This window comes from Mus caroli, chromosome 3 (genome assembly GCF_900094665.2).
Source record: "Mus caroli chromosome 3, CAROLI_EIJ_v1.1, whole genome shotgun sequence".
NCBI lineage: Eukaryota > Metazoa > Chordata > Mammalia > Rodentia > Muridae > Mus > Mus caroli.
This window is the reverse complement of record NC_034572.1, coordinates 79,872,776-79,897,870: the sequence shown is the minus strand read 5'-3', so window position 1 is coordinate 79,897,870 and position 25,095 is coordinate 79,872,776. Positions and strand designations below refer to the sequence as shown.

The 25,095-nt window shown below is 49.0% G+C and overlaps 1 protein-coding gene across 6 annotated transcripts in view; it reads left to right on the top strand.

The window, feature by feature from the left end:
* The window catches only part of Kirrel1 (kirre like nephrin family adhesion molecule 1), a 96,201-nt gene that overhangs the window by 60,024 nt on the left and 11,082 nt on the right, over nt 1–25,095 (top strand). For all 6 annotated transcript variants that reach the window (XM_021157514.1, XM_021157515.1, XM_029475393.1 and 3 more), the window contains 5 exons: nt 16,984–17,148; nt 19,050–19,199; nt 22,579–22,736; nt 24,210–24,360; nt 24,896–25,001. In XM_021157514.1, coding sequence (XP_021013173.1) covers nt 16,984–17,148; nt 19,050–19,199; nt 22,579–22,736; nt 24,210–24,360; nt 24,896–25,001 — 730 coding nt within the window. The remainder of the gene's footprint in view (nt 1–16,983; nt 17,149–19,049; nt 19,200–22,578; nt 22,737–24,209; nt 24,361–24,895; nt 25,002–25,095) is intronic.

Genomic DNA, 25,095 nt, shown 5'->3' with positions numbered 1-25,095 from the left:
TTCCCTCTGGGTTGCTTCTGTTCCAGTCCTTTTATAGATGACACCATAGCTGAGGAATTATCAAGAATATCCTTCCTTATTGTTCTGAACTTTCTCGCTGTCCTTCCCTCCCTCCCGGCCCTCCCTGGGCTTCCAGGGCCCACTTCTGTCATTGAGGAATGCATGGAGGCCATTAGCCAAGAGCAGAGGCACATGCTCTCCTCCCCTCCTCCCAAGTGCTCCTCATTCCACTGATAGCTGGCCAGAGACTGCAGGTCCCACCCAGGGACTGGAGATGTCCAGTTGGCTTTTGATCCTGCTTGCTTCCAGATTCAGAACTGAGTGCAGATGTTCTGGGCTCAAAACAGTTTAGGTCAAAGAACGGTTCGTATCTAGAGAGATGGCTGAGTGGTTTAGACTACTGGCTGGTTTTCTGAAAAAAAACCAGGGTTCTATTCTCAGCACACACATGTTGCCTAGCAACTGTCCTCAACTTACTCTTAGGGAGCCTGACACCTTTTTCTGGCCTCCTTGGGCACTATATACACGTGGTGCACAGACAAACACAAGGAAAAATATCCATATATATGAAAAAGAAAGGACGCTGCTGAGGCCAGAAGTGATTTTCTTTTTCAGTCTCCCTGAGATCTTGGTTAGGGAGACATCTCTCACGAATGTATGTTCCAGAGGATGTCTGGATGGCCTAAAGAAAGAACCACAGTACATTTACAATGGAGTACTACTCTGCTATTAAAAGCAATGAATTTGTGAAATTCTTAGGCAAATGGATGGATCTGGAGGATATTATCCTGAGTGAGGTAACCCAATCACAAAAGAACACACATGATATGCACTCACTGATAAGTGGATATTAGTCTAGAAACTTAGAATACTCAAGATATAATTTGCAAAACACATGAAACTCAAAAAGAAGGAAGACCAAAGTGTGGATACTTAGTTCCTCCTTAGAATGGGGAACAAAATACCCATGGAAGGAATTATAGAGACAAAGTTCAGAGCAGAGCCTGAAGGAACGACCATCCAGAGACTGCACCACTTGGGGATCCACCCCATAAACAACCACCAAACCCAGTCACTAGGCAGATGCCAACAAGAGCCTGCTGACAGGAGCCTGATATAGCTGTCTCCTGCGAGGCTCTGCCAGTGCTAGGCAAATACAGAAGTGGATGTTCACAGTCATCCATTGGACGGAGCACAAGGTCCCCAATGAAGGAGTCAGAGAAATACCCAGGGAGCTGAAAGGGACTGAAGGCCCATAGGAGGAACATCAATATGAACCCGCAGAACTACTTGGAACTATATCACCAATCAAAGAAAACACATGGTGGAACTTGTGACTGTAGCTGTATATGTAGCAGAGGATGGCCTAGTTGGTCATGAAAAGGAGGAGAGGCCCTAGGTCCTGTGAAGGCTCTAGGCCCCAGTATAGGGGAATGCCAAGGCCAGGAATGGGAGTGGGTAGGTTGGGGAGAAGGGGAACGGGGGGAGGGGATAGGGGATTTTCGGAGGGGAAACTAGGAAAGGGGATAACATTTGAAATGTAAATAAAGAAAATATCTAATTAAAAAAAGAAAGAAAGAACCACAGCTAACTCCATCGCCCCATTCCAGGAGCTAAGGACCCAGCCTACCATGTCCATCACCCATGCCGGCAATCAGATCTGGATGTGACAAGAGCAGGACATAATACTTACCTTCTTTCTCAGGCGCCACAGGGACAGTTCCAGAAAGAAGTGGAAGGCTCTGAGGGAGATGTCAGAAGGAAGACCAGGGCTCAGAGGGAGGAGCCTGCTCCAGAGTGGGGCAGGATGATGGGAAAGGGCTCTGGAGCAGCTCTGTATGGCTCCGTCTCCACCACAGCCTTCTTGCTGTTTCCTTGTATACCACAGGGCTGGAAAGCAGTCAGAGGCAGAAGATGTCAGGTTCTGCCAAGTCAACTGCAACTGACAGAATTCTGTCTGTTCTAACTTGCCTCTGTTTGCCTACCTCACTCTCATTGCTCTCTGTCAGCATCAGATTCCTTTGTCCTGAGCCTCACATCCTTGTAACAGATCCCCAGACCTCTCCTTACTCCCAGTTTTTAGGACCAAACCACTGGGACACTGAATTCACATTAGCCTGAAGGTTAAGTTGACACCTTCTATTTGTCTCTGCGTTCAATGACCTCTGTGAATTTAGAGTCTCCAAAGGTGTATGGGGGCAGAAAAAATAAGGGGTGGACTCAATTGAAGTAAGATTAGAGGGAACAGTAAGAGCTGGTATCTGGGATTGGCTGGTGCTTGGTAAAGGCACAGAGACAGGAAGGAGGGTCAGACTCCATATTAGGGTTGCTTGTAAGAATGAGGGTAAGGCTTAGGACTTTACTGACTCAATAAATATCATTTGGTAACTCAAGCTGTTCTTGGCACTAAGGTGACTTGAGATGTGTTGCCTTCGAGACAAATATATTCTACTTAAGATTTGGTGTTAAGGTGATTGCTAGGGTTGGTTTACGATGAATTCGTGTTGGGTTGAGGTTAGGTTAGGGGTAAAGATTCAAGCAGGAATATATAGCCATACTGGTGGTATTGGTGTGGTTTCTGTGTAAGTTCCTTCTTGCAGAGCTTTGCTGAATTCTCTTCTCCCAGTGCTTACTCAAGCTTGTCCATGCCGCCTAAGGCTTGCAGGACTTACTGAAATCCTTTTAATGACAGTGGCCATCTGTTATCCCTCCTAGCTATCAGCCCTTTCCCCTTCTCCTCTCCTCCTCTGCTTCCCCCAGCAGGGTGTCTGCATTCCTGGGGTTGTGGCTGAGTCTCTCTGACCCTTATGTCTTATTTTTAATCTGCTTAGAATTTCTAGGATGACCCATTTGTAGCACACTCCCCTCCTCCTTCCCCAACCCCCACTGCCCCCCCTTTTAGTTTCAGACTCCTGTAAGTCTACTTCTTGACACACACAGGGTCCTTTTGTCTTTATTTAGTTTGGGTTTTCACCACACTTGGGGGAGCTGGTCTCTCCTGGTTGCTCCTCTTGACTTTCCCCCTTTCTTCCATTTCTGAAATCCTTGAAGTTCCCTGTTCCTGAGCTTCACTCTGCCTCTGCTCCTCTGTCTGTTCCTTCAGTGCATGCTCCCACCTCATCCATCCTCACCATATCTGGGGAAATGTCCTACCATCTCCTTCATCAGCCATTGAAGGCAGATCTCCCTGGAGGAAGCATGGACATTCAACAAGGAGCAAGTTGCTCTGCACGGAACTGTCCCTTCTCAGGGATACAGGTGAGGAGGAATGCTAGGATGGGGGCTCAAAGGAGAGAAATATCTCTTCATTCATTCCCAGGGAAGTAGCAAGGCTGCATCAACTCTTCCTATGGTCAGTGTGGGAAAGGGGGTTTATGAAATATCAACATTTCCGGAGGAAGAAAGTTTGTTCCAGAACTCTCTGAGCAAAGGCCATTCTCTTTCCACCTTCCATTTCAGAAAACTCTGCAATCCACCCACTGAGAGCCTGGGTTAGAGGCGTCTCTCTAACCAGCACCCTCCTTAGCCCTTCCCTTCTTCTCAGAACCATGCTGTGATCCTGTGAGAACTTCACATCCCTTGTGTTAACCCACCTCCCCATCCACGGAGGGCTGTGAGCTCAATTGACTCTGATGTCAGGATCAACATGGGCTGTTTGTTGGAATACACTGCCCCCACGCTCCCCCAATCAAGAGACAATTCAAAGAGAATATTGCCTTATCCAGGAAATATGATGCTAAATTTGTTGTGAGATGCCTGTCACAAGCAGTCAAAGAAGCCTCTCAACATGGAGAGTGGGGTCGCTAAATCAAAAACCACTAGCTTATTGTGGGGACCACGGACTATGAGGTTGGAGGAAGAAGAGATCTCCCTTTCCTGGGACATTAGAGGGTTATCCAAAAAAAAAAATTAGTAGGAAAGAATCAGAAATGCAGAGAACGGATGTGAAGGAAGAAGTAGGCTGCTTCCTGGAGGATGCTATGAGGCTTGTGTCTGCATCTTCTCAGCCATAGGGCCCATCAGGCTCCTGTCTGAAACCTTCTACAAAGTAGAAGCTCCTTGGAACTCCAGGTTTAGAAAACAAGCAGTCTCAGATTGATGACGCTTGCCACATGTCCATGATCGGTTGTCCCCATGTCCCCATCATGTGGTAAGATCAATTATTTTAGCCTTCTTAATTTACCTTTGCCCTTGGGACATGTGTGTCCCATTTAACAAGTGAACTGAAGCAGACAGAGGAAGAAATATCAGGAACAAATACAGAAAGTTCCCCATGCGGCTCCCTGCTTAGAGTCATCCGCCCATCTCTGAGTCTTCCCTCCTCTGTGCAGACTGCTGCCACCTCTTGAGTGCTGCCATACTGGGTCCCTGGTCTACAGTGGTTGGTTTTAGAGCCCCGACTCCAGGGTCCCTCAGCCCCCTGCAGCAGATTAGCATTCCCTGCCTCTTATATGTGTAGAAGGAATAGTTAGATGGATCAATTCCACAGCTGGTTGGCGATGCTTTCACTTTACACAAGATTGATCCAGATAACCTCAGCTTGGTGCTTCCGCAAGTGCCTTTGTGGGAAATCTTTTTAATGGAGATTAATTGGAAAAGCTTACTGTGCCTTGGTTTTATTTAGGAAGAAGGTTCTATATTTTCCCTTTTGGTGAAGACATATCAGTGTGTGGTGTACATGTGTGTATACACAATATATGTGCTTACCTAAATTGGTAAATGCAGACCAGAACACACATGCACACACAGAGTTTTACACACACACACACACACACACACACACACACACACACACACACACAGAGTCTCTTCTGAGTCTTCTCAAACCTGGTCCAAACCTTACTATGTTGGCACATAGTTCTGAGTTCTGAATCTGGACCCCTTCTTTCCTCCCTCCCTCCTTTTCTCTTTTCTCCCTCCCTCCCTCTCTCCCTCCTTCCCTTCTTCCTTCTCTTTCCTTCTTTCTTTCTTTGTTTCTTTCTTTGTTTCTTTCTTTGTTTCTTTCTTTGTTTCTTTCTTTCTTTTCTTCCTTCCTTCCTTCCTTCCTTCCTTCCTTCCTTCCTTCCTTCCACCATCTTCCTTCAACAGCACAAAAGTGTTTAGACAGTAGATACAGAGAAAGAGAAAGTGTTACATGTCTAGAGGTGCCTGATCTTGATTTCAGTTATTTTACGGGCCCAAATCCTGGGCACTTGCAACTGTTCACTGTATGTATACCTCCATATCTTAGCTCATGCTGTCCTTTGTCTGAAATGCCCATCCCATCCCTAGTTCTCTGACTGCTGAAGTCCTCTTCTTCAAAGTATAATGCCATTCTTATCAGCATCTGTGGATTTATTGAATGCTACTGGTGCTGTGCATGGCCACCTATGTCCAAACTATGTGTGTACAGAAAGGGTCTACAGTTATAGGAGGCCTAACAAGTGTGAGCCTTGCCACAAAGGAGGAGCAGGTCAGGTCATACATTAAACAAAATTAGCTTCATTTATTTATCCATTCAGTGTGTATGGGATGGGCAAGCTAGAGAAATGAGAAGTTGTCCTTGCTACCACATTCTCCCAGGGGAGCTAGAGGAGGTGATTGCCAGTAAATGGCTAAACAGTTCTGCCAGTGTCAGTGTTAAACTGTAGTAACTAACCAATTGGTTAGATGATGAGCGTAGGTGGGTTTAGTTAACAGTAGTGTGGTTTCTTCGATAACCCTGTAAGCACGGTGTGTAGATCTTAGAACTTTGATGAGTACTTTCTGCATGATTATCTTAATGGGAAGCCTCCATTAAGGTGTGTGTGTGGCAAGGACATTTCTCTAGCATGGCCATCCCAAGGCCTGGCTTCCAGGACACAGTAACCAGACTAAACTATTTCTAGGATCCTAAATGGATATGCTTTCCAAACTGCTCACTGCTGCCCAGCCTACTGTCCTAAGAGAGAACCCTTTGTTCTCCCTTCTCTCCTGGCTGTTCACTATACCTCCTGCCCCTCCCTCAGTGTCCAGCATCATTATCCAGTAGTGTTCCAGGATTCTTCCTCTAATCCCAGGCCTTTCTCCATTCTGCTCCTTTACAATATAGTGTCTGGATACTCAAGGATATCTAGTGTGGGAAGACAGATCTATCAAGTCTGTCTCTGTACTCAGAATCTAGGACAGTGCCTGGTAGGTAGAAGGCCCTCAATAAATACTTGCTACATGAATAAATGTCTATTTAATTGAGATAATCATTAATGAAGATAAGCATCTACTGAAAAACCATGGTGTGCAAGGCTAGTCGTTTCAGGAGTGAATAAGATTATGTCTGTTACTCTGAGCAATTTTCTATCTTGTCTTCTGAACATGAACCCAGAACAAAATACAGAAGGGGTTTAGGGTTAAGCCAAGGTGAGACTTGATGATGTTCAAGTCCCGACACTTATGTTTTCTTCCCTTTAAATTTCAGATCTACCTTGATTGAGCTATCATGATTGAGTGTTTGATGGGTGTGTGTCTAAAGAAAAAAGAAGACAGAGCTCATGAATATACCCGGAGTTCTCTGGAACTCCAGTGAGAGATGGGCGTCCTGCTTCGTCATAGACCTCTAGTTATGGCAGGACGCTGCTTTCAGAAAGCTTGCTCTGCTAGCAGTGGTGGCACAGGTCTGTGATCCCAGCTTCTTGGGAATTGAAGGTGGAAGACTCAAAGTTCAAGGCTCACCAGGGAAGTTGAGTTAGATCTTGTCTCCAAAGAAAGAAAAAAGAATTCAGAAAGCTCCCATGAACTAGAATGTTCTGCTCCTTAGGACCTACAGTCATGGGTTTCCGTGTCTGTAGAAGTACAGTCATAGAGTCTCAGGTCACACCCAGGTTGTAAGCGTGCACAGTACATCTGCACTCAACTTAAGTACGTGAGCTCTCTTCACCTGAGTGACTTAAGACCCATGCTCTCCTCTGTTGGTTGATCATAGACTCAGACAATCCCTATAAAAACAGCAGTTCTCAACCAGTGGGTTGCAACCATTGGAAAACACATATTTTTAATGGTCTTCGTTAGGGACTGAGATATTACTCAGGAGCAAAATTATAGTTATGACGTAGCAATGAAAATAAATGTATGGTTGGGGGCTCCTAGGACCATCAGAAATATGTGTTTTCCAATGGTTGTGACCAACAGGTTAAGAATGGCTGCTCTTAGAGGTCTAGAGACACCTGCAAAGGGCACCAGTAATGATGAACTGCAGATTCTAGGAGATTAGAACTGCCGTGGTGGGGTGTGGGTTGGAGGTCAGGGAGTGGGAATCTAATAACTCTCATTAAACTCAGAAACAGAGACGCAGCCTCAGGAATGCTAGCACAGCGTCCTGAGACCTGGATTTAATTCTGGCCTTTTCAGTGCCTAAGAAAAAGAAAACGTCTTGTTGATGTCTAGACCTTTCCAGACCTCTGAATTAAGACTTTTTTTTTTTTCAGGAGAATGTTACTAAAAGCTCCAGAAAACCTCCGTGGCGGGACCTAGCCCACATTTCTTCCTAGACCTCAAGCCTTTGAGGCGCCTGGGGTACCATTCTGACTCTACTTAGGCTAAAAGTTCAGAGCAGCAGTAACTAAGACCATTCAAACAGGTAGAAGGTGGCTTTCAGAGCAGAACCTGCACTTGGTGGGCCCGTGCACTGGAGGAAACAGCTTCCATGGAAGAGAGGCCATGCCGTTAGAACAGGAGAGGATGTATAAACCGAGGCAGGGGCAGGAAATGAGGTAGAGATGTCTGAGAGCCAGGCTAGCCTCCCGCATACCTTTGTAGGAGGCTGCCAGGTTTGAACCCTGCAAGTCCAGGGGCTTCCTGGACTGCCTCAGATACGGCGGTGCACCTCTCTCTCCTCTCCTTGTACATAATCTTCTCAAAAGTCGCGCCAAGTCTCAAAAACTTCACTCCTTTTCTTTGACCTAAAACATCAAAACCTTTGGCTGAGGACAAGGAGTGGTGAGCCTAGAGCTGTGCCATCTGCCTTCAAGTCTCTGTCTTTGGCTTCCATCTCCGGCAGTCTCCTGCTTCCGCTTTACGGCGTCTCTGCCGCCATCTCCCTTCTCCTTCTCCCCTGTACCGAGTCTTCAGTACTTGGTTCTTGAGACTCGGTTCGCATTGTTTAACCTGACAGCTGGCCTTATTTTAGTACCTCGGTGCCTCCAACCACATTCTCTAGCCTCATCTTGCATTAGCACAGGGACAAGCATACCCTATGGTGTCCCCAGCTCTAGAAAGGGGACTCTGTAATTGGGAGCCTAGCTCCTAAACCACGGGGGATTTGGAGATTTTTTCCCCCTGTGCCCCATGATTCCCACACCCCCTGTCTGTTTATTTCTTCAAAATAAAGGGGTTTGGGCTGGATTTTACCAGTGCCCTTTCCAGTCCTAACCTTCAGGCCGTGGCTCTTCCGTTATTTTCTTTCTTTTTCTGGCAAATGGCCTCAGGGACCTGGGCTTTTTATTTTTGGATCCACCCCAGGGGCTATGTATGTTCAGGGTTCTATTTCTGACTTATTTTTCTCTCTTGCCCTTTTCTGTCCTTATGTTCTTTTTTCTCTTTTGTAACATAGTGTCACATCAGCTCCATTCTTCCCTACCTGATGTTATTTTTTTTTTTCCTGACATATTCTCATGTAGCCCAGGCTGGCCTCGAACTTGTTACATAGCTGATGCTGGCCTTGAGATCCTGGTTGCCCTTCCTCTATATCCCGAATTCTAGGAGTATGGACATATACCACCATGCCAGATTTTATGTGGTCCTGGGGACTTCCATGTATCTATGCACAAGGACTCTACAGACTACCTAATCCACTGCCTGAGTTTTAATAATTTTTCTAGTTCATTCCAGCTCCTCCTGCCTTCGTGGCCCAGATGGGGTGGGGAGCAGAGGTCTCCTTCCTTCCCTGCGTATTTCTCCCCATCTCTTGCTTTCTGTCTTTGTTTCAGTTCCCCCTCTTTTCTCTCCCACTTTCTTCTTTGCCTGTCTCCTATCTGAGCTGGGTCCTTGCTTGCCACCAGCCTCTTCTCCCTCCCTCCCTTCCCTTGCCCACTGAAGCCAAATGGAAATTCAGGTTTTTGTTTTTTTGTTTTTAGCAGAACCAGATACGGAGCCCTCCGAGCCCCTTTCTGCTTCTGCCTGTTGTACTTGCTACAGCCAACCCCACTTGGCTCTCCATACCATTGTATGTTCTATAAGACACTGTTATGGCCTCCTGCCAGGCCATATCTGCATAGAGCTGTGTCAGATCAGGTCTGGCCCAGGTACCTAGGGTCTGGAGGCCAATATGGGACAGGTGGGACTGTTTCTAGCCACGCCTGCCAACCTTTTTCATTTGAAGGGCAGTGTCCCTGAGAGTTGGTCCAAGCTAGCAAATGGCCTCAATGCTCCATGCTTGCCTGTTCACTCTCCTTATTTGATTCACTGTTGGAGGGGATATAAGAGCTCTAATGGGATGTCCTTACAGTGGAAAACAAGGAATACCTCTGCCTCCCAGGAGGGGTACCCCATTTGGGTCTTCTATGCCACTGGCCTGTGGTCACAAACCCACAGCTGTTCCCTATATTTTGCTGTGCAGGAAACACTAGTCTAGGCCCAGTTACCAGGCTCCCTGTAGTCTAAAGGAATATCCTCAAGGCATGGTTAACAAGAGGCAGGGATAACAGACTCCTAGAACCTCAGAGTCAGGAGACTCCTTTGGAGAAATTACTCAGTCCCTTCCTGTTACACCTAAAGAAGCTGTTGCCCAAAGGAGTGGTGTGTCTTCTCCACAGTGTCATCAGATTGATGACAAAGCCAAGACCAAATCCACCCACACCTCTTCAACTTCTGGTCCGTGGGTTTTCTGCCTTTCTCTCTAGAAAAAGTGTGTGGAGCCTGTCCTTCATCCCCATCCTGCCCTCTAGTATTCCAGGGCTCTCTTCCTGTCTCTTTGGGAGATTGATCTGCTGATCCAGACCCATAAACCTCCCTTCCCATCACAGCAAATACCAGCCGGCCTCTGTAGTCTGCTCCAATGCATGGAAACAGGCCAGGCTGTGGCCATTTGCAAAATCCCATCTGGTGCCTGGAAAAAGTTCCCCTTGGCTGTTCTCTACCACAGCTTTGGAGATAGACATGGGGTTCTGTGGCCACACAGGTTGTGGTGAAGGAGAATGGCCTGGAAGGAGGAAGGTAGTGAAGAGGACATTTGAGGCCCCTATCACCCGAGGTTTTGTACTCGGAGGGGGAGGTGAGGCTGGGGGGCAAGTCTGTGGGCAGAACAGTAGAGGTTGCAATAGTCCTGAGTATTCAGACATGAGTCTGGGGGTGGGGGTCTATTGTTTGTGCACGTCACTGTCTACACATAGCACCTGCCTATAAGTTCTCTGACTCCCAAAGTGAAGCCTTCGTCTGTCAGAGGAGGAGGCCATAGCTCCTCAAGGCACTTACACCCATTTTAAAATTTTAGGCACCCCAGGCGGGGCTCAACACAGAGCAGCAACAACAAACCTAGATTCTTCCCGTCTGCTCAGCTGAGCTGACACAGAGCTTCTCTTTCCCAGGAACTTCTAGTCTGAGGGTGTCCAACCCTGCCTTCTGCTCTTTTCCGTTATCTGCCCTGCCGTCGACCTGCCTCAGCCTTGTCAATGACCTTCTCCTCCATCACAAGAACAAACCTTTCTTTCTTTGCGCCTTCCTTCTTTGCTGGCCCATCCCGGAGACTTGAAATCCTCTTTTCTCAGAGAATCCACTGTGAAAGGCTCTGTGGTGGTTACATTGAGTGAATGGCTGGGGTGGGGAAGGAAGTCCAGTCAGGATGAGGAGAGGCAGGAGAGGGAGGGATAGTAGAGTGGAGAGATTTAGTTCCATCTGAAAGCTGTCAGTGTGAATCAAAGGCTTTCCCTTGAACAGTAGCGTGGTCTGGAGTGATGAGCTCAGGAACTGCTTCGGCCCAGGGGCTTCATTATTGCTCTTTGATAAATCCAGGGAGACGGGCTCAGCCTCCGCCATCCCTCTCTTCTGCTGCTTAGCTCTCTGGCTTCCCTGGGCTTGGCTCCACTCTCTGGTTCTGGTCCTGTCAGGCTAGGCTTTGGGAACACGACCACTGGGGCATGTGGTCCAGAACACGGAGCAGACTGGTGCCCATGGGCACAGACAGATGTGTCCTCACATGCAAGGATGCAGAAGGGGTGTTCACGTGGGCGGGAAAGTAAACACACGTGCTTGCTTGTTTCTCTCCATGTGTGATTGTAAGATGTTTATCACTGAGAGATTATAAAGATGTCTATCATATCATAGATCTGGGGGCAATTCCTACTTCTTTGTCATAAGTACGGTTTGAGGGTTGGAGATGTAGTTCAGTGGCAGAGCTTTGCCTGGAATGCATGAGTACTTGGGTTCAATGCCCTGTGCCAGGAAAAAAAAAAGCAACAACAAAAAGAGATTTGACCCCTTTGTCCTTGCTAGGCTCAGCAGAAAAGGAGATTGGAAATTTGTTCATAAACAAAGACTAGCCTGGCTCTGGCCCCCAGTGCTCTAACGATAATGGAGAAGTGGGCTAAAGGACAAGCCTGGGTCATGATGAAGGGGAAAGAATGTACTAGATGAGGGGATACCATCAAGAGGGGGTGTCTGGCCCAGGGAGGCCCCAGGAAAGGACAACAGGCCTGGGACAGGGAGAGCTTCGTTCCCTTGGGGGCGGGAAGGGGGGTCCTGTGTCCCAGCCTTAACATATGTGTGGTCAAGGGAAGCTTCCTGGCTTCTCTGAGCTGTGGTTTCTTACGAGGAGCACTAAGTATTCCTGTATCCTTGGGTTTGGGTGTCCTCGAGCTTGGTTAAACAGTACCAGTAAGTCTTAGTACAGCAGCAGGTCATTTACCAACGTCCCCTCTCCCCCACTCACCACATTCCTGCTGGCAGCTATTGGTGGCTCAAAGACCAATATTTTGTTTGTCATTGAAACTCTTGGTCTCGGGAAAGATGTTCAGGCCTTGGGTACCACCCATCATTCCCTTCACACATTCACACCAAGCGTCCCCGTGTTGATCATAACACACAAGGCAAGGACTGAGGACTGTGGGGCCAAACCCCAGACCTGAGTCTTACTGTCCGTCCAAGAGGAAAGCAGGGTGGAGATGGAAGGCTAAGCTGTAAAGTAGAGGCCAGCGATGGCAGATGGGCAGGACCCAAGGCTGCCAGTGCCTAAATCCAATTCATTTACAAGACTGGATATTCCTGGAGTGTGACGGTACCAAGAGTGGAGACGCTGGAGCCAGCCTGTTTGTCCCTCATATCTGCCAGACCACAATTCCCCTTTCTTTAAAATGCAGGTAATAACTACCACTGTGTAGCGGGTTATAATGTTAGAAACAGCGTCTGTAAGGCATCAGTGTGGCACGCAATCAGCATTTTATAATTGGAGGTATTTATTATTGTGGGGCATTGCTGGGACTGAATGAACAGAAATGGTAAATCAAAGCCTCCATTCTCAGAGGCTCCCAGGAGAGTGGGGAGACAAAACACACATGAGTAATTTTTAATCCACGGCAGGTTGTGGTATGTGCTCTACCCAGACGCCCAGACAGCGCTGTGTGAGAATTAGGGGAGGAGCAACCCCGAGTCTCAGAGCTTTGTGTCTAGCTGGTGGCGCTGAGAAGGAAGAAGGGGCGGGGGTGGGGTGGGGTGGGGGGAGCAGGGCTCTAGCTCCCACTTTTTTTCTAGGTTAGCAGGGAACACAGAGCTCTGCAGGATTCTGCTGCTCTCCCAAGTTCTATAGGGTCCCTCTGGTTCCCTTCCCTCTCCATTGTGAATCTGTCTTTACTAGCCCTGTTCACTGTTGCCCTGAGGGGAAAAACCCAAGCTGAGTCTCCAGAAATCCCTGTGGAGGTAGGAGGGAAAGGTTGTTCAGACAGTGGGTCCTTTCTAGGTACCTTGTTCTGAAGACAAGGCTGAGCCGACCTTACGTCTGGTCTGTGGACCCTGAGCCTCTCGCTCTTGATCCTTCCTGGTCTGTAGCTCTCCTCTGCATCCCTGTCTTGGCCCCTTTATGACTCTACAGACATCTTTGTCTTAGGGGTCTTTCCTTATTCCTTGGTTCCTATGCCTTTGAGTGGATGTCTATTTTTGGCTCTGCTTCTCAGTGCTTGTCTCAGTACCTCTGTTAACATTCCTTTGTGTGTGTGTGTGTGTGTGTGTGTGTGTGTGTGCGCACATGGACATGCATGTGTGCTTACGTATGTGCACATGATGTGTGTGGCGATCTGTCTGTGGCTGCTTCGCCTCATCTCTGCTGGAGTCTGAAGTCTGGGAGGGAGCAGGATCAAAGTGGGAATGCACCTTAAAACACCATCGGAAGCCAGCGGGAGGCTGTTGTGTTGATGCTAGCAAGAGACTGGACTGTGCTCGTCTGTCTGTGGGCAGGCCCTTTCTGGTTCTTTCTCTGTGTTGCTGTACTATACGGCTGCTGTTCCTGGACATGGATTCAGACATGTGCATGGGCCCAGACATGTAGATGGGACTGTGATTTCCCTCTCAGTTCTGAGCAGGCTCCATTAGGCTTAGCCTGTAGCTCAAGTGCACAGGACATTGGAGGTGTGCCTGAGTTGTGATGTGCCACTTGCTAGGTCACGTATTCTAGGTTATTGGTACCTTCTTGACACTAAAAGACACGGACACCCTTAGGACACTTCCACACTTCCTGCTCACAGGCTTCCTGGGCTTTCTTTCCCATAGTCACACTTCCTTTCACCTCCTGCAGGAGTGCTCTGTCTTTTCCTGAAGAAGTTCTGCAAGATTGGACTTGCTTAGAGCATCTCTGTGTGCCAGGCAGTCAGGCCCCGTGCCAAGGGATGTAGCTTAGGGCTGTGAGCCACAGAATCCAGACTCAAAAATGAGCCCCTGGGCTGTGCTGAGATGGGTGAGCTGGGCAGTGTGGTCCTACTATCTCGGAGAAAAGAAGCCAATAGATTGGTTCCTAAGTAATGTAAGTCAGCCATGGGAGGCATCCCAGAAGAGGTGACTCTTTGAATCCCAAAGGAGAGAGTGGTGTTTTCCAGGGATCTTCATGAAGACATGAAGAGTGACCTAAACACCCACTTTATCTAGAGTTTAGAGAGTAGAATTAAATTAGGTCAGGCTTATAGTTTTCCCTAATCATAAGTGGATTTAAGTACTACCCATGACATCTGCGCTCTCTCTCTCTCTCTCTCTCTCTCTCTCTCTCTCTCTCCCCCCCCCCCCATATGCTGTCTTGGCTGCAGAGTTGTTTGGGGACACCAAATACTGCCTGTGACTTTGGTACAGAAAGTGGTCTTCCTGTGGATTCAAATTTAGAGGAACACCCCTCCCCCCCCCATTTCCTTCATCGTCGGACTTTGCCGGTCATTGCTTCCATTCCATTTTGAGACTAAATTGCTTCCACTGGGGCTAAATTTAAAAAGAAAAAAAAATTTTTTTACTTCAAACATCACAGAGAAGCAGACACCATCCTCTGTCACTCCTTCTTGGGTTTCTGGAAGAGTCTCTAGTCTGTACCTCTGATTGTCCAACTGTTCAGGGGTAAATAGTGTTCACAGCTATTTAGTAGGTACATGCAAAAGCCTTTCGTAGGCCTGGCATCCACTGCACCACATTTGATTGCACAGAAGCTCAGGGAGTAGACATTATCATTCTCATGTAAGGATGTGAGGTTCAGAGGGTGGCTTGGCCAGGGCCACTCAGTTGGGAAGTGCTGCAGAGAGACCTTGGAAAGCTTGAGTCTTCTCCTAAGCTGATGCTCCTAGCCTTTGAGTAGGAAGGTTGTTTTGGCAGTCTCGCCCAGACTTGTCATCTCGCAGTGAGCAAGCAGAGGACCAGATAAGGAAGCACCAGGCCAGGTCTGTCTGTTTCTCACCTCAGCGAGATCCATGTTTTCCAGGTGTGTCCCACCGCCATCCCACCGAAGGCCCATTGACCTCATTGCAAATAAACACGCAGCCAGCTGCCCACCGCCCTCTGGAGATGCCAATAAGAGACCATCACTCAGGCTTCATGTAGAAAAGCTATAAATATCAACCAGACTCTGGTCCAAGTTCACAGGCCATGCCTCTCACAAGCCCTTGACTTAGACTCTAGGGTCCGTGAAGAACAGAAACAGGAGCACAGAGTTTGTAGCACATAGCTGCACTCAAGAATGTGCAAGGATATGAATAAATTTAACTAATCATATATGCAAATGCTTGACTTGATAACACTGGCTGTTCACCTGACCAAGCTTTCCTCCCGGATCTCAACACCTGCCATCCTTGTCTCTGGGGATGTGGGTGGGCCTAATCTTCTTCTTCTTTAAGAGACAGGATGGAGTTGCCAGGTCTGCAGAACTGGGGAGCCATTTACACACACACACACACACACACACACACTCAAAAAAAGGACCTCTTTTTTCTAACATCCTGGCCCCACTCAGATCCAAAGTCATTCATTGTCACACTTAACCAAGGGCAGAGCCTGCCCCTGTACCCTATTCTGGCCACCAGATTCCAGGAGACCCAGAAAGAGGAGAAGTTCCATTCTAGTGGAACAGATAGGGCAGACGCTTCCACCAACAAGCTGCCTCCCGAGGACAAAAAACGGGGACATAATCCCTGACGGCTTTGGACAGGAAATCCTGTCGCTAGAGCTGCCACAGCGAGGCTCAGTGGTGGGACAAGCTATGCCTGCACAGAGGCTATGGACACAGCCTAGGAGGACCTTCCAGAAAGGCAAATGTGGGACCACATTTGGAAAGAAGGGGAGAAAAGAAAGGAGTGGGTTGACTAGGGACTCCGGGCTGGGGTGTTGCTCAGTGGTAGAGCACCCTGGGTTTGATCCCAGGACAAGAACTGGGGAGAAGCCTCTCTACTGAGTGGGAGGGAGGTCTTGAAATGGAGAGGAGGAATAGGGAGGCTGGAAGGAGTTGGACTGTGGCTTCTATAGACCCAGGGAGCTGGAGGGAGAGGTGAACCAGAAGTCAAAGCTTTGAAGAGAGCTTATTTTGACTGCCTGGCCTGACCCATTGGAGCTGTGGCAAGGAAGCCTTCAACTTAACCCTTTGCCACCCCCGCTCAAAAGTCCCTCTGCTTCCCTATAGCCCATCGTAGGATGCTAATGCCCACACCCGTGCTGTGCACAGTGTGCAGGCCTGACGCACCACTGGGACCAGCCAGTGATGAAGCAAGCTCGTTGGTGGGAGCAAAAGAGAAGAAATCCGCAATCCAATTCCCTACTCCATTTAGGCTCCACAATTAAAGGCAATTACTCTGCAGTTCTCTAATCAAATGCTCCCGGCCAAGCTGCCAGCCAGGCAGCCATGTGTGGCTCTCGGAGCCAGAGGGAGAACAGAACAAAGTCCCACACTGTCTCCGCTCCCATGGTGCAGGAGGCTGTGTGCATGCAAGATGTATCAGTGTGTCCCTCCCTGGGCCCCAGCCCTTGGGTCAAGGGTAAACACATGGAACAGAGCCAGCGTTCCATGAATTGCATTCAGGGCTCTTTGGCTTTGGGTACACTATCGCCCAGGAACCGTCAGTGCACACAAGTAGACATGCTGTCCTGGTAAAGATGAACACATCTGTTGGCCCACTCGGCCCGGGGAGAAAGGGACAGTGGTCTGAGAGTCTTCTTTGTTGTGGATGTGTCATCCATGAACATTCTGAGGGGAGGCAGCAGAGGCAGGAGTTGTGGAGAACAGCCCAGGACCTGGACAGCAAGGGCTTGGTCTCTAACCTAGCGCCACCGTTAAGGGTGGGGGTGGTCATCAGGTCAGCGCTGCTCCCTGGACGTCAATGGTCAAAATTGGATCAGGACCAATCCAAAGACATTTAAGTAGTGCCAAACCATTTCTGTGGTTGCTAAGCCCTCCAGAACCTTAGACCTATACCTGGGGCCCTGAGCCCCAGGAGATTATGCAGTAAAGGAATTACGTGGCACAGGATGCAGGATAAGAGTGGGGTACTGTGAGGAACCCTCCTCACTCATTGTCTTTCCCACTGCTAGCTTTGGCTTTGCCCGGGACTCAGACCCGCTTCAGCCAGGAGCCAGCTGATCAGACTGTGGTGGCCGGACAGCGGGCGGTGCTCCCGTGTGTGCTGCTTAACTACTCTGGGATTGTACAGTGGACCAAGGACGGGCTGGCCCTGGGTATGGGCCAGGGCCTCAAAGGTGAGTAGTGGGCTGGGACGGCACCTTCAGTAGAGTGCACGCTAGCACGTGCAAGGCCTTGAGTCTGATCCCCAGCGGTGCGTGGTAGCTGCTCAGCCTCCAGCACCCAGAAATCCTACTCCCTGCTCTCAGCCTAGATTCCTGGCTTCGCTCCCCCTCCTTGTTCCTGACTTCTCAGGTCTGTCACTCTTACCTGCCAACTCTTCCTTCCCTCAGATTGTGAACTGGCCCAGGAAAGGCGGTGTGCAGCCTGGGAGATCAAGGGAAACAGGACTTTACATTGAGAACTTTAGACGGAGTCAGGGACACACCCACACCATGGGGCGCTGTAGACAGGTCATGCAGGAGGCGCTGGGCTATTGAAGCCTGCCCTGCCCCCTGTAGATGGTATGCTCCGGCACTGTCTGCCCTTTCTGGTCTGTTTTTGTTTTTGTTTTAGTTATAATTACAGCATCTCTTCCTTCCCTGTCTGCCTTTTGAGCGCTTCGTGCTTTCCTTTGCCCCCTACATAGTCCATGTCGGCTTAGACACCACCAGCCTAAGCACTTTCTTGTTTAATAATTCCAGAAGCATTTGTTAAGCACAAGCTATACAGCCAGTGCTGAAGAAAGTGTAAAGATTCCGTTGGAGACAAAGAGCGCCAACCCTCTATATCCCACAGATAGCACAGAAACCCTTGGAAGCACTTCTTGGTAAAGAGTCAACATACAACCGGGCAGTGGTGGCGCACGCCTTTAATCCCAGCACTTGGGAGGCAGAGGCAGGTGGATTTCTGAGTTCGAGGTCAGCCTGGTCTACAAAGTGAGTTCCAGGACAGCCAGAGCTACACAGAGAAACCCTGTCTCGAAAAACCAAAAGAAAAAGAAAAAGAAAAGAAAAAAAGAGTCAAGATACCTGGCCCTCATTACAGCTCGGCCACTTGCCCGCTGAATGAGTTGAGGAAAACCCACTTTGCTTTGGTTAGCTGATTTGTGAAGCAGGTTTAACAGTCACGGCCTGCCTGTCTTAAAAGTGCACCCTGGGCTTCTGTACCGAGTGGCACAGTGTGCTTTATGAGGGTAATATTGTGAGCTATGAAGCACTGTAACGATGTGAGTGGGTTGGGGGACCATATATTTCTGGTCTTATTATTTTTGAAGGTGGTGAGATTATTTGCTGTGTGTCTAGGCTGAGGAAATCTGCATGGCACAATCTATAAAGAAAGGAGATGTATTTGACGGATCTATTGTTGATGAGGGAGAAAATGAGAAAGACTGAGGTCGATAGATATGCAGTCAGAGGAATCCATAGCCACTGGAGAGGGAGGCAGTGGGAGGAGTCGGTAGGTGTTTGGGTGGGAGGTAGCGGGAGCCTGTCAGCAGGGCAGATCGGGCGCAGAAGCCCACCCTGTGTCTTAGAGAGGAGTAGAAATATCACTTGGATTGTCCTTTGAGAAGCCAGTAAACCTTATTTATTCTCTCTCTGTGGTGAGGGCGAGGCCTTGTGAGCTACACAGAGCGCCCCGTAGGTACTCAGATGCCCCGTGTTTACCAGCACCCTCTCTCTGCTCTCCGTGCTGGTTAACTTTTCTTTTCTTCCTCTGCTATCCATAGGAGAGACATATGAGAGCCAGCCAACAGCTTTGCAGATTTTTATCTGCTCTCTCTCTCTCTTTCTCTCTCTCTGTTCCTCATCATTCGTCCTGCTTTATGGTCCCACAGCTATGGAGTCTGTGTCTGGTACCTCACAGCCTCACCTGCCAGTGGTACACAGGAGAGAGAAGGAAGGAGAGCTCTCCTGGAAGGGATGTGGGCTCTGCTGTGAGGAGAAGCTGGGGAGACAATGAGTCTTGGGTGGAGGGCGGGGTGGGCGAGGCCTCAAGACTTGGTCTTACTCTAGTTTCCCCTTTTCTGTCCCTGCAGCCTGGCCACGGTACCGGGTCGTGGGCTCTGCGGATGCTGGGCAATACAACTTGGAGATCACAGATGCCGAGCTGTCTGATGACGCTTCCTATGAGTGCCAGGCCACGGAGGCTGCCCTGCGCTCTCGGCGGGCCAAACTCACCGTGCTCAGTAATGATTCCCAAGCTGGGTTTCTCATTTTCCAGTTCCCTCTTCAACGTCCCAAACCTTCCCTAGCCTTGCCTTTCTCCTAATGTCTCCTTTCTCCCTGGTTTTTCTTTCTCAACAGCTCCTTACATGAACTTCATCATCAACTAAGGCCATCAACTAAAAAGATGGCCAGGTGGTTAAAAGCACTTGCAGAAGAGCTGGGTTCAGTACCTGGCACCCACATCCGATGGCTTAAAACCACTAGTAACTCTAGTTCCAGAGGAGTCCACTGCCTTCTTCTGGCTTCTGCAAGAACATGCATATAATGTGGTACAAGTGTACACACCCACATACACACACACACACACACACACACACACAGCCAGAGCTATACAGAAAAACCCTGCCTCAAAAAGAAAAAAAAACATCATAAAACAAACAAACCTAAAAGCAAGTACAGTGTGCAAGAGGCTGTGCTATGCTAGCCTTTACTGGGTACTGTAGTTTCTGTAAGCTTGATATCCTGCGCTCCAAACTATGCCCAGATCACACTAAGGACTCAGAGCCCCTGTGCAGACAGGGATCTCTGCACTGAGAAAGGATGGTGATGGAGTCCTAGTCCATACTTTTCCTGGTTTGTTTTGCAGTCTGTCTTGTGTAGAGAACTTTGCTTGTTCCTCTCCAACTTTCTGCTCTCCCTGAACCCCAGACCTTTTCCCTTTCAACCGAGCCTGCCTGGCTGCTCCTTCCCTCAGCATGTTCCTCTCTTGTTAGACATTCCCTAGAACATCAGGGAACAGGGGAACAGAGCCAGAAGAAACAAGCTAGGGGTGGGGGTGGAGGCTGGACCCAGGAGCAACTATAGTGGCTTGTCTCTTGGAAGTTGAGCTCCCAGCGGTAGCCCACAAGGGGACAGAATAGATGTCACCATGGCAAGCCTTGGGCCATCTGAATAACGAGATGACTGCCCTCCACACAGAACAGAAGGGGAAGCAGCAGAGGCCCATCTTCAGGTCTTACAATACCCGCAGCTCAGTGGTCTCGGTTCTTGGTGCTTGTGTCTCTTCTCTCTCTCTCTCTCTCTCTCTCTCTCTCTCTCTCTCTCTCTCCCTTACTTGGACTGTTCTGTCTGAGAGCCTCTCTTCCCTTTGTATAGACTCTCTGTCCCTTTCTCTTTCCTCTGGTCTCCACTTGTCATCCTTGCCCTCCCTCCAACACAAAGTCATTGCAGTGGGGAGAAAGGGGAGAGGAGCTGAGATGAGTGAGTTTGTATACCAAATCCCTTCCTATTTGGGGCTGGGGTATGGGGAACTCCTAGTAACAAAAAAGAGCTCCAGGATGCTGGGAATCCCAAACCCTAGGTTCAGGTTATGTCTTGGCCATTTTTGTACTGTGACCCTGAAGAAGTCCCAACCATCGGGCAGGGGTTCTCTCTCTGGCATGGTAATACACACCATAATACTTTCAGGCTGCCTCTCCTTCCTTCCTTCCTTCCTTCCTTCCTTCCTTCCTTCCTTCCTTCCTTCCTTCCTTCCTTCCTTCCTTCCTTCCTGAGATTTTATGATAAGGGTTAAATGAAGTCATATGCAAGGTACTTCAGCAAACAAGAGTTAAACGCTGGGTAAATGGTAGAAATTATTGCCAATTGGCTTCCAGTTTACAACTGACAGTTGACTTCAAAGACCTTGGGAGATCCTAGAGAAATGTGGGTTGGTGATGGAGGTGACAGATGGTCTTTTCCTGAGTGGAGAGAAAAGAAACGCTGCAAGGGCAGAAGGCCCAGTGGGAGGAAGCGCTTTGTCTCGCTCTCTTTGTAGCAAGAACCCAGCGTCTCTGCGCAGATAGGCGCTCCTGTGAGTGTGGTAGGAAGGTACAACTGTAGAGAGCTGGGTGGATCAGGAAAGCCTTCCCCATTTCTCCATTCTCAGGTTCCTCCCACTTCTATCCACAACCCTGCCCCTGTTGTTTATGCTAGGGAGCGGAGAAGGGAAGAGCCAGGACTGAGGGAAGAATTAGCTGACAGAAGCCTTGGAACCATTTTTGTCACTGTAAAAGTAGCCCGAGTTATACATGCGTGCCCTGCATGCTTCACTCTCTCTGCAGACCTCACTCCCCTCACACTGGCTCAGTGAAGAGACCTTGTTAGGGCCTCTGAGGGACAAACAGGCTCAGTGCCTTTAGGGGGCTCAACCAAGACCACGTGACAGTAAGGGAGGGGCCAGGATCTGAAGGGCACTGATCTAAATTCCACCCTCTTTTCCACTCTGCCACTCCACATGTACAAATTGAACAGAACGCTGTGTCAGCAACTGCACCTCCGGCTCAGAAACCTTCATTTCACCCACGCCGGGACAGCCCTGTCTGCCTCCAGCTCCGTGGACCTCCCGAGATCTCCCATCAAGGGTCTCCTCTAGAACTTTCCTCTCAGTCTCCCTAGTCTTGTTTTTCTCAGGGGAAAAAAAAAGATGAATTCAGTGCAGGCCTAGACTACATAATGAGTCTCTCTCTCTCAAGTTAATTAAGTGAATAAATAAATATTTTATTAAAAAAGAGGAACTCTATCCTAGGGGAACTTTAAGACTCTTGGCCTTGGGAAACACAGGATTTGGCTCACCTTAACATTTAGAAGTCTGTGGCGATGGTATTAGAAAAGGCACCTTATTTCTTAAAACCACATGTATCGCCAACTCAGTTGCTTAAGCACACAGCAAAGGCCTGTTTTAGCCACACATTAGGCAGCGGAGATTCTTTTTAAATGCCAGTAAGACCTGGACCTGCTTATCCCAGGGCATTGAAGTAGGGGAGACAACCACCAAGGGTAGCCAGTGGGCAGATAACACTCAGTACCGCTGCAGGTGGACACGAAGTTTTCTGCATCCCCCAGGATTTGGCCAGGGTGATGACAGCAGCTCTGGGCGAGGGCAGGAAACAGCAGAGGCTAAATGAGGAGGTAAGGGTCTGCAGGGCTTGAGGACCCTAAAACAGGAGGCTGATACATGAGAAGCCGTGCTATAGGCAGCTGCAGCCTCTGGAGGGGTTTGAGCAGGAGAACAACACACCCTTCACTGCTATGGAGAAAATAACCTGCCAAAGATGTGGTGGATGGAGTTGACCATCCAGCCGTTCCAGGCAGATGGAAGGATGCCCTTCCTTCCCGAGGGTATGATCTGACCTCAAGACCTCGAGGTGGCCCTCTATACTCTCCCCGGGCAACAGCGGTGAGCATAGAGCAGACAATAGGAGTCCCTGTGAGAGAGTAGCCAGCAAGCTGGGTGAAGCCTCCCTGGGGAGCACTGTGTAGAGTGATTGTAAGTGGGGCTCGGGGACACATTGCCCGCCGACGGAAGGATGCCTCAGTTTACTGCATCCCAAGCTGATTTTGTTCTCCTCTTCCCTCCAGTTCCTCCAGAGGAAACAAGGATTGATGGGGGCCCGGTGATTCTGCTGCAAGCAGGCACCCCCTACAACCTCACGTGCAGAGCATTTAATGCCAAACCTGCTGCCACCATCATTTGGTTCCGGGATGGGACACAGCAGGAGGGGGCTGTGACTAGCACGGTGAGGACCTGCCTGCCCCCTCTGGCCCCTCTTAGACCCAGCTTCTCATTGTCTCTCCTTTCCCTCTTACATGGGTAGATGTGATAAGACCCTTTAAGCCATCTGACCCAACCCTTTTATCATACAGTTGTGAAGACTGAGACCCAGAGGAGATAAATGGACTTCCTGGTTCACTGTGCCATTTCCATAAGTACTTCCTGTATGCTAAGTACCATGCCTGGTAGACACGTTATGGGCAATTTCTCTTAAACCTCAGATGAGTCCCATAAAGTAGGTGTTGCTTCCAACTTACAAAGGAGGAGGTTGGTGGTCAGAGAAGGCAAGGGCCCAGCCCAATGTCACTCAGAGAGCAAGCAGCAAAGTTGGCATTTGATACCGGAGTCCGGCTGCACTATTGATCCTTTACCATCCTCTGTCAGAATGGCAAAAGGCTGCAGGAACCAGGATTGTGTGCATATTCTCAGAGTCACACGGCAAAGCTGATGGCAGTGGCTAGCATGTTTGTGCACCTTGCCCTGAGCTGGGCACTATGAGAGGCACTTCCCAGTGGGAAGAGAACCTGCCCACCTGTGTGTCCTTGAGTGTGAGGATGGGGAGCCTGGGTTATGGCTGTCGCTCATAGTGACCTCCATGGCCTAGAGCAAATATCTTCTTTCTGCCCAGTTCATAAATGATTATTTGACCCCAGTGGGGCCCAACTTTTTTTTCTCCTGGGGGATACATGTTTTAAAATATATTGGCAGCCAAACAAGTTGATTGGCTAATAGCATTTGTTATCTGCTCCTGTCTTTTGCTGATTCTCTTAAGACCGGTGATTCCAAATATCACTGTGTTTTGCATCAGTTGGGTGCTGCTGTGGTCTCCTAGAGATGCACACATAGCTGCCTGAAGGAAAGGCCTTGCTCTTGTTCACAGTGTGGTTTCCTTAAGTGGGTGGATGACAATATGGAAAATGACTGCAGTGTCACTGAGCTAGCATGCTGAGCTGATGAATCTGTCTCAGTACTCCAGGACCTTAGAGCTACCCCTGAAACACATGGTACCCAGGGCCAAGTGTAAGACACTCTCACTGTAAGTGGTTCAGGCTGGAGAGAGCCCACAGGCCTGAGAAGGCTTTCTAGAAGCGGAGAAACTCACTGTGGGCTTAGAGAATTCCAGGAATTCAACGCTACAGAGGGAAGCTCGTTTTCACCACAGGCTTCAGTTAGTTTTAAGATATCAATATTAGAATATCTGTTATAATACGATTTCTATACTCCTGTAAGATGTAATAATGGGGGGAGCTGTGGTAGAGAGGGGGAACTACCTTTCTGTTTGATTTTTCTGTAAATTGCAGAAAGCTATTTAAAATACCCAACTACTTAACAATGAAGTTGGAATAGGGAGGGAGATACGCTTTAAAGGTCCACCCTTTGGTGTCTCTGAGAGCAGAGGTGGGGCTTTTAGCCTTGACTCAACTTCCCCCACCCCCAGGAGCTGCTGAAGGATGGGAAAAGGGAGACCACAGTCAGCCAACTGCTCATTGAGCCCACAGACCTAGACATTGGCCGCGTATTCACCTGTCGCAGCATGAATGAGGCCATCCCCAATGGCAAGGAGACATCCATTGAGCTTGATGTGCACCGTGAGTAGGGCATTGGGTAGGCTACGTGAAGTGGGGACATAGCAGCCTGAGAAGTACAGAAGAAGGAGCCTAGGGGCCCAGGTCTAATGTTCCCCTCATTTCCTGGATTAAGCCATGGGCAATGATGGTTGGTAGGTGGAGCGTTGAGTATAGTATTGTACCTGCTTACTTGAGTTGTGAGTATTAAAGACATTATGGTACAGGAGCATGTAGCCTGGCTAGCTCCTGCCAGATGTCCATGCATTCCTCCTAGTCAGGGATGCTCTAACCCTAGCCCTTTACAGTAAGCTGAACTAACCCACACTGCCACCTAGTGGCCACATTAGGTCATTACATCCACTGGATAATTCCCTTGCTATCATTCTTGGCCTGAGCCACCAGAAAGACTCTGTAGAAAGGGTGAAGGTGATAGCTGATATTTTGTAAACTTCAATTCTCACCTCACATCAAGGTGGTATGAATACACATGTGACAGAGGCAAAGGGAGAAACTCAGGGACAGAAAGGACCCTGACCTCCAATCCCGTACTTTGCAGACCCTCCCACAGTGACTCTGTCCATTGAGCCCCAGACAGTGCTGGAGGGCGAGCGTGTCATCTTTACATGCCAGGCCACAGCCAACCCAGAGATCTTGGGTTACAGGTGAGAGGGTTGGGTTTTGGGAGTGCTATGCACCTGATAAATGGAGAGGTGCTTGGGACTGGGGTGGTTGTGGGGTGGGGGACGGGCTACAGAG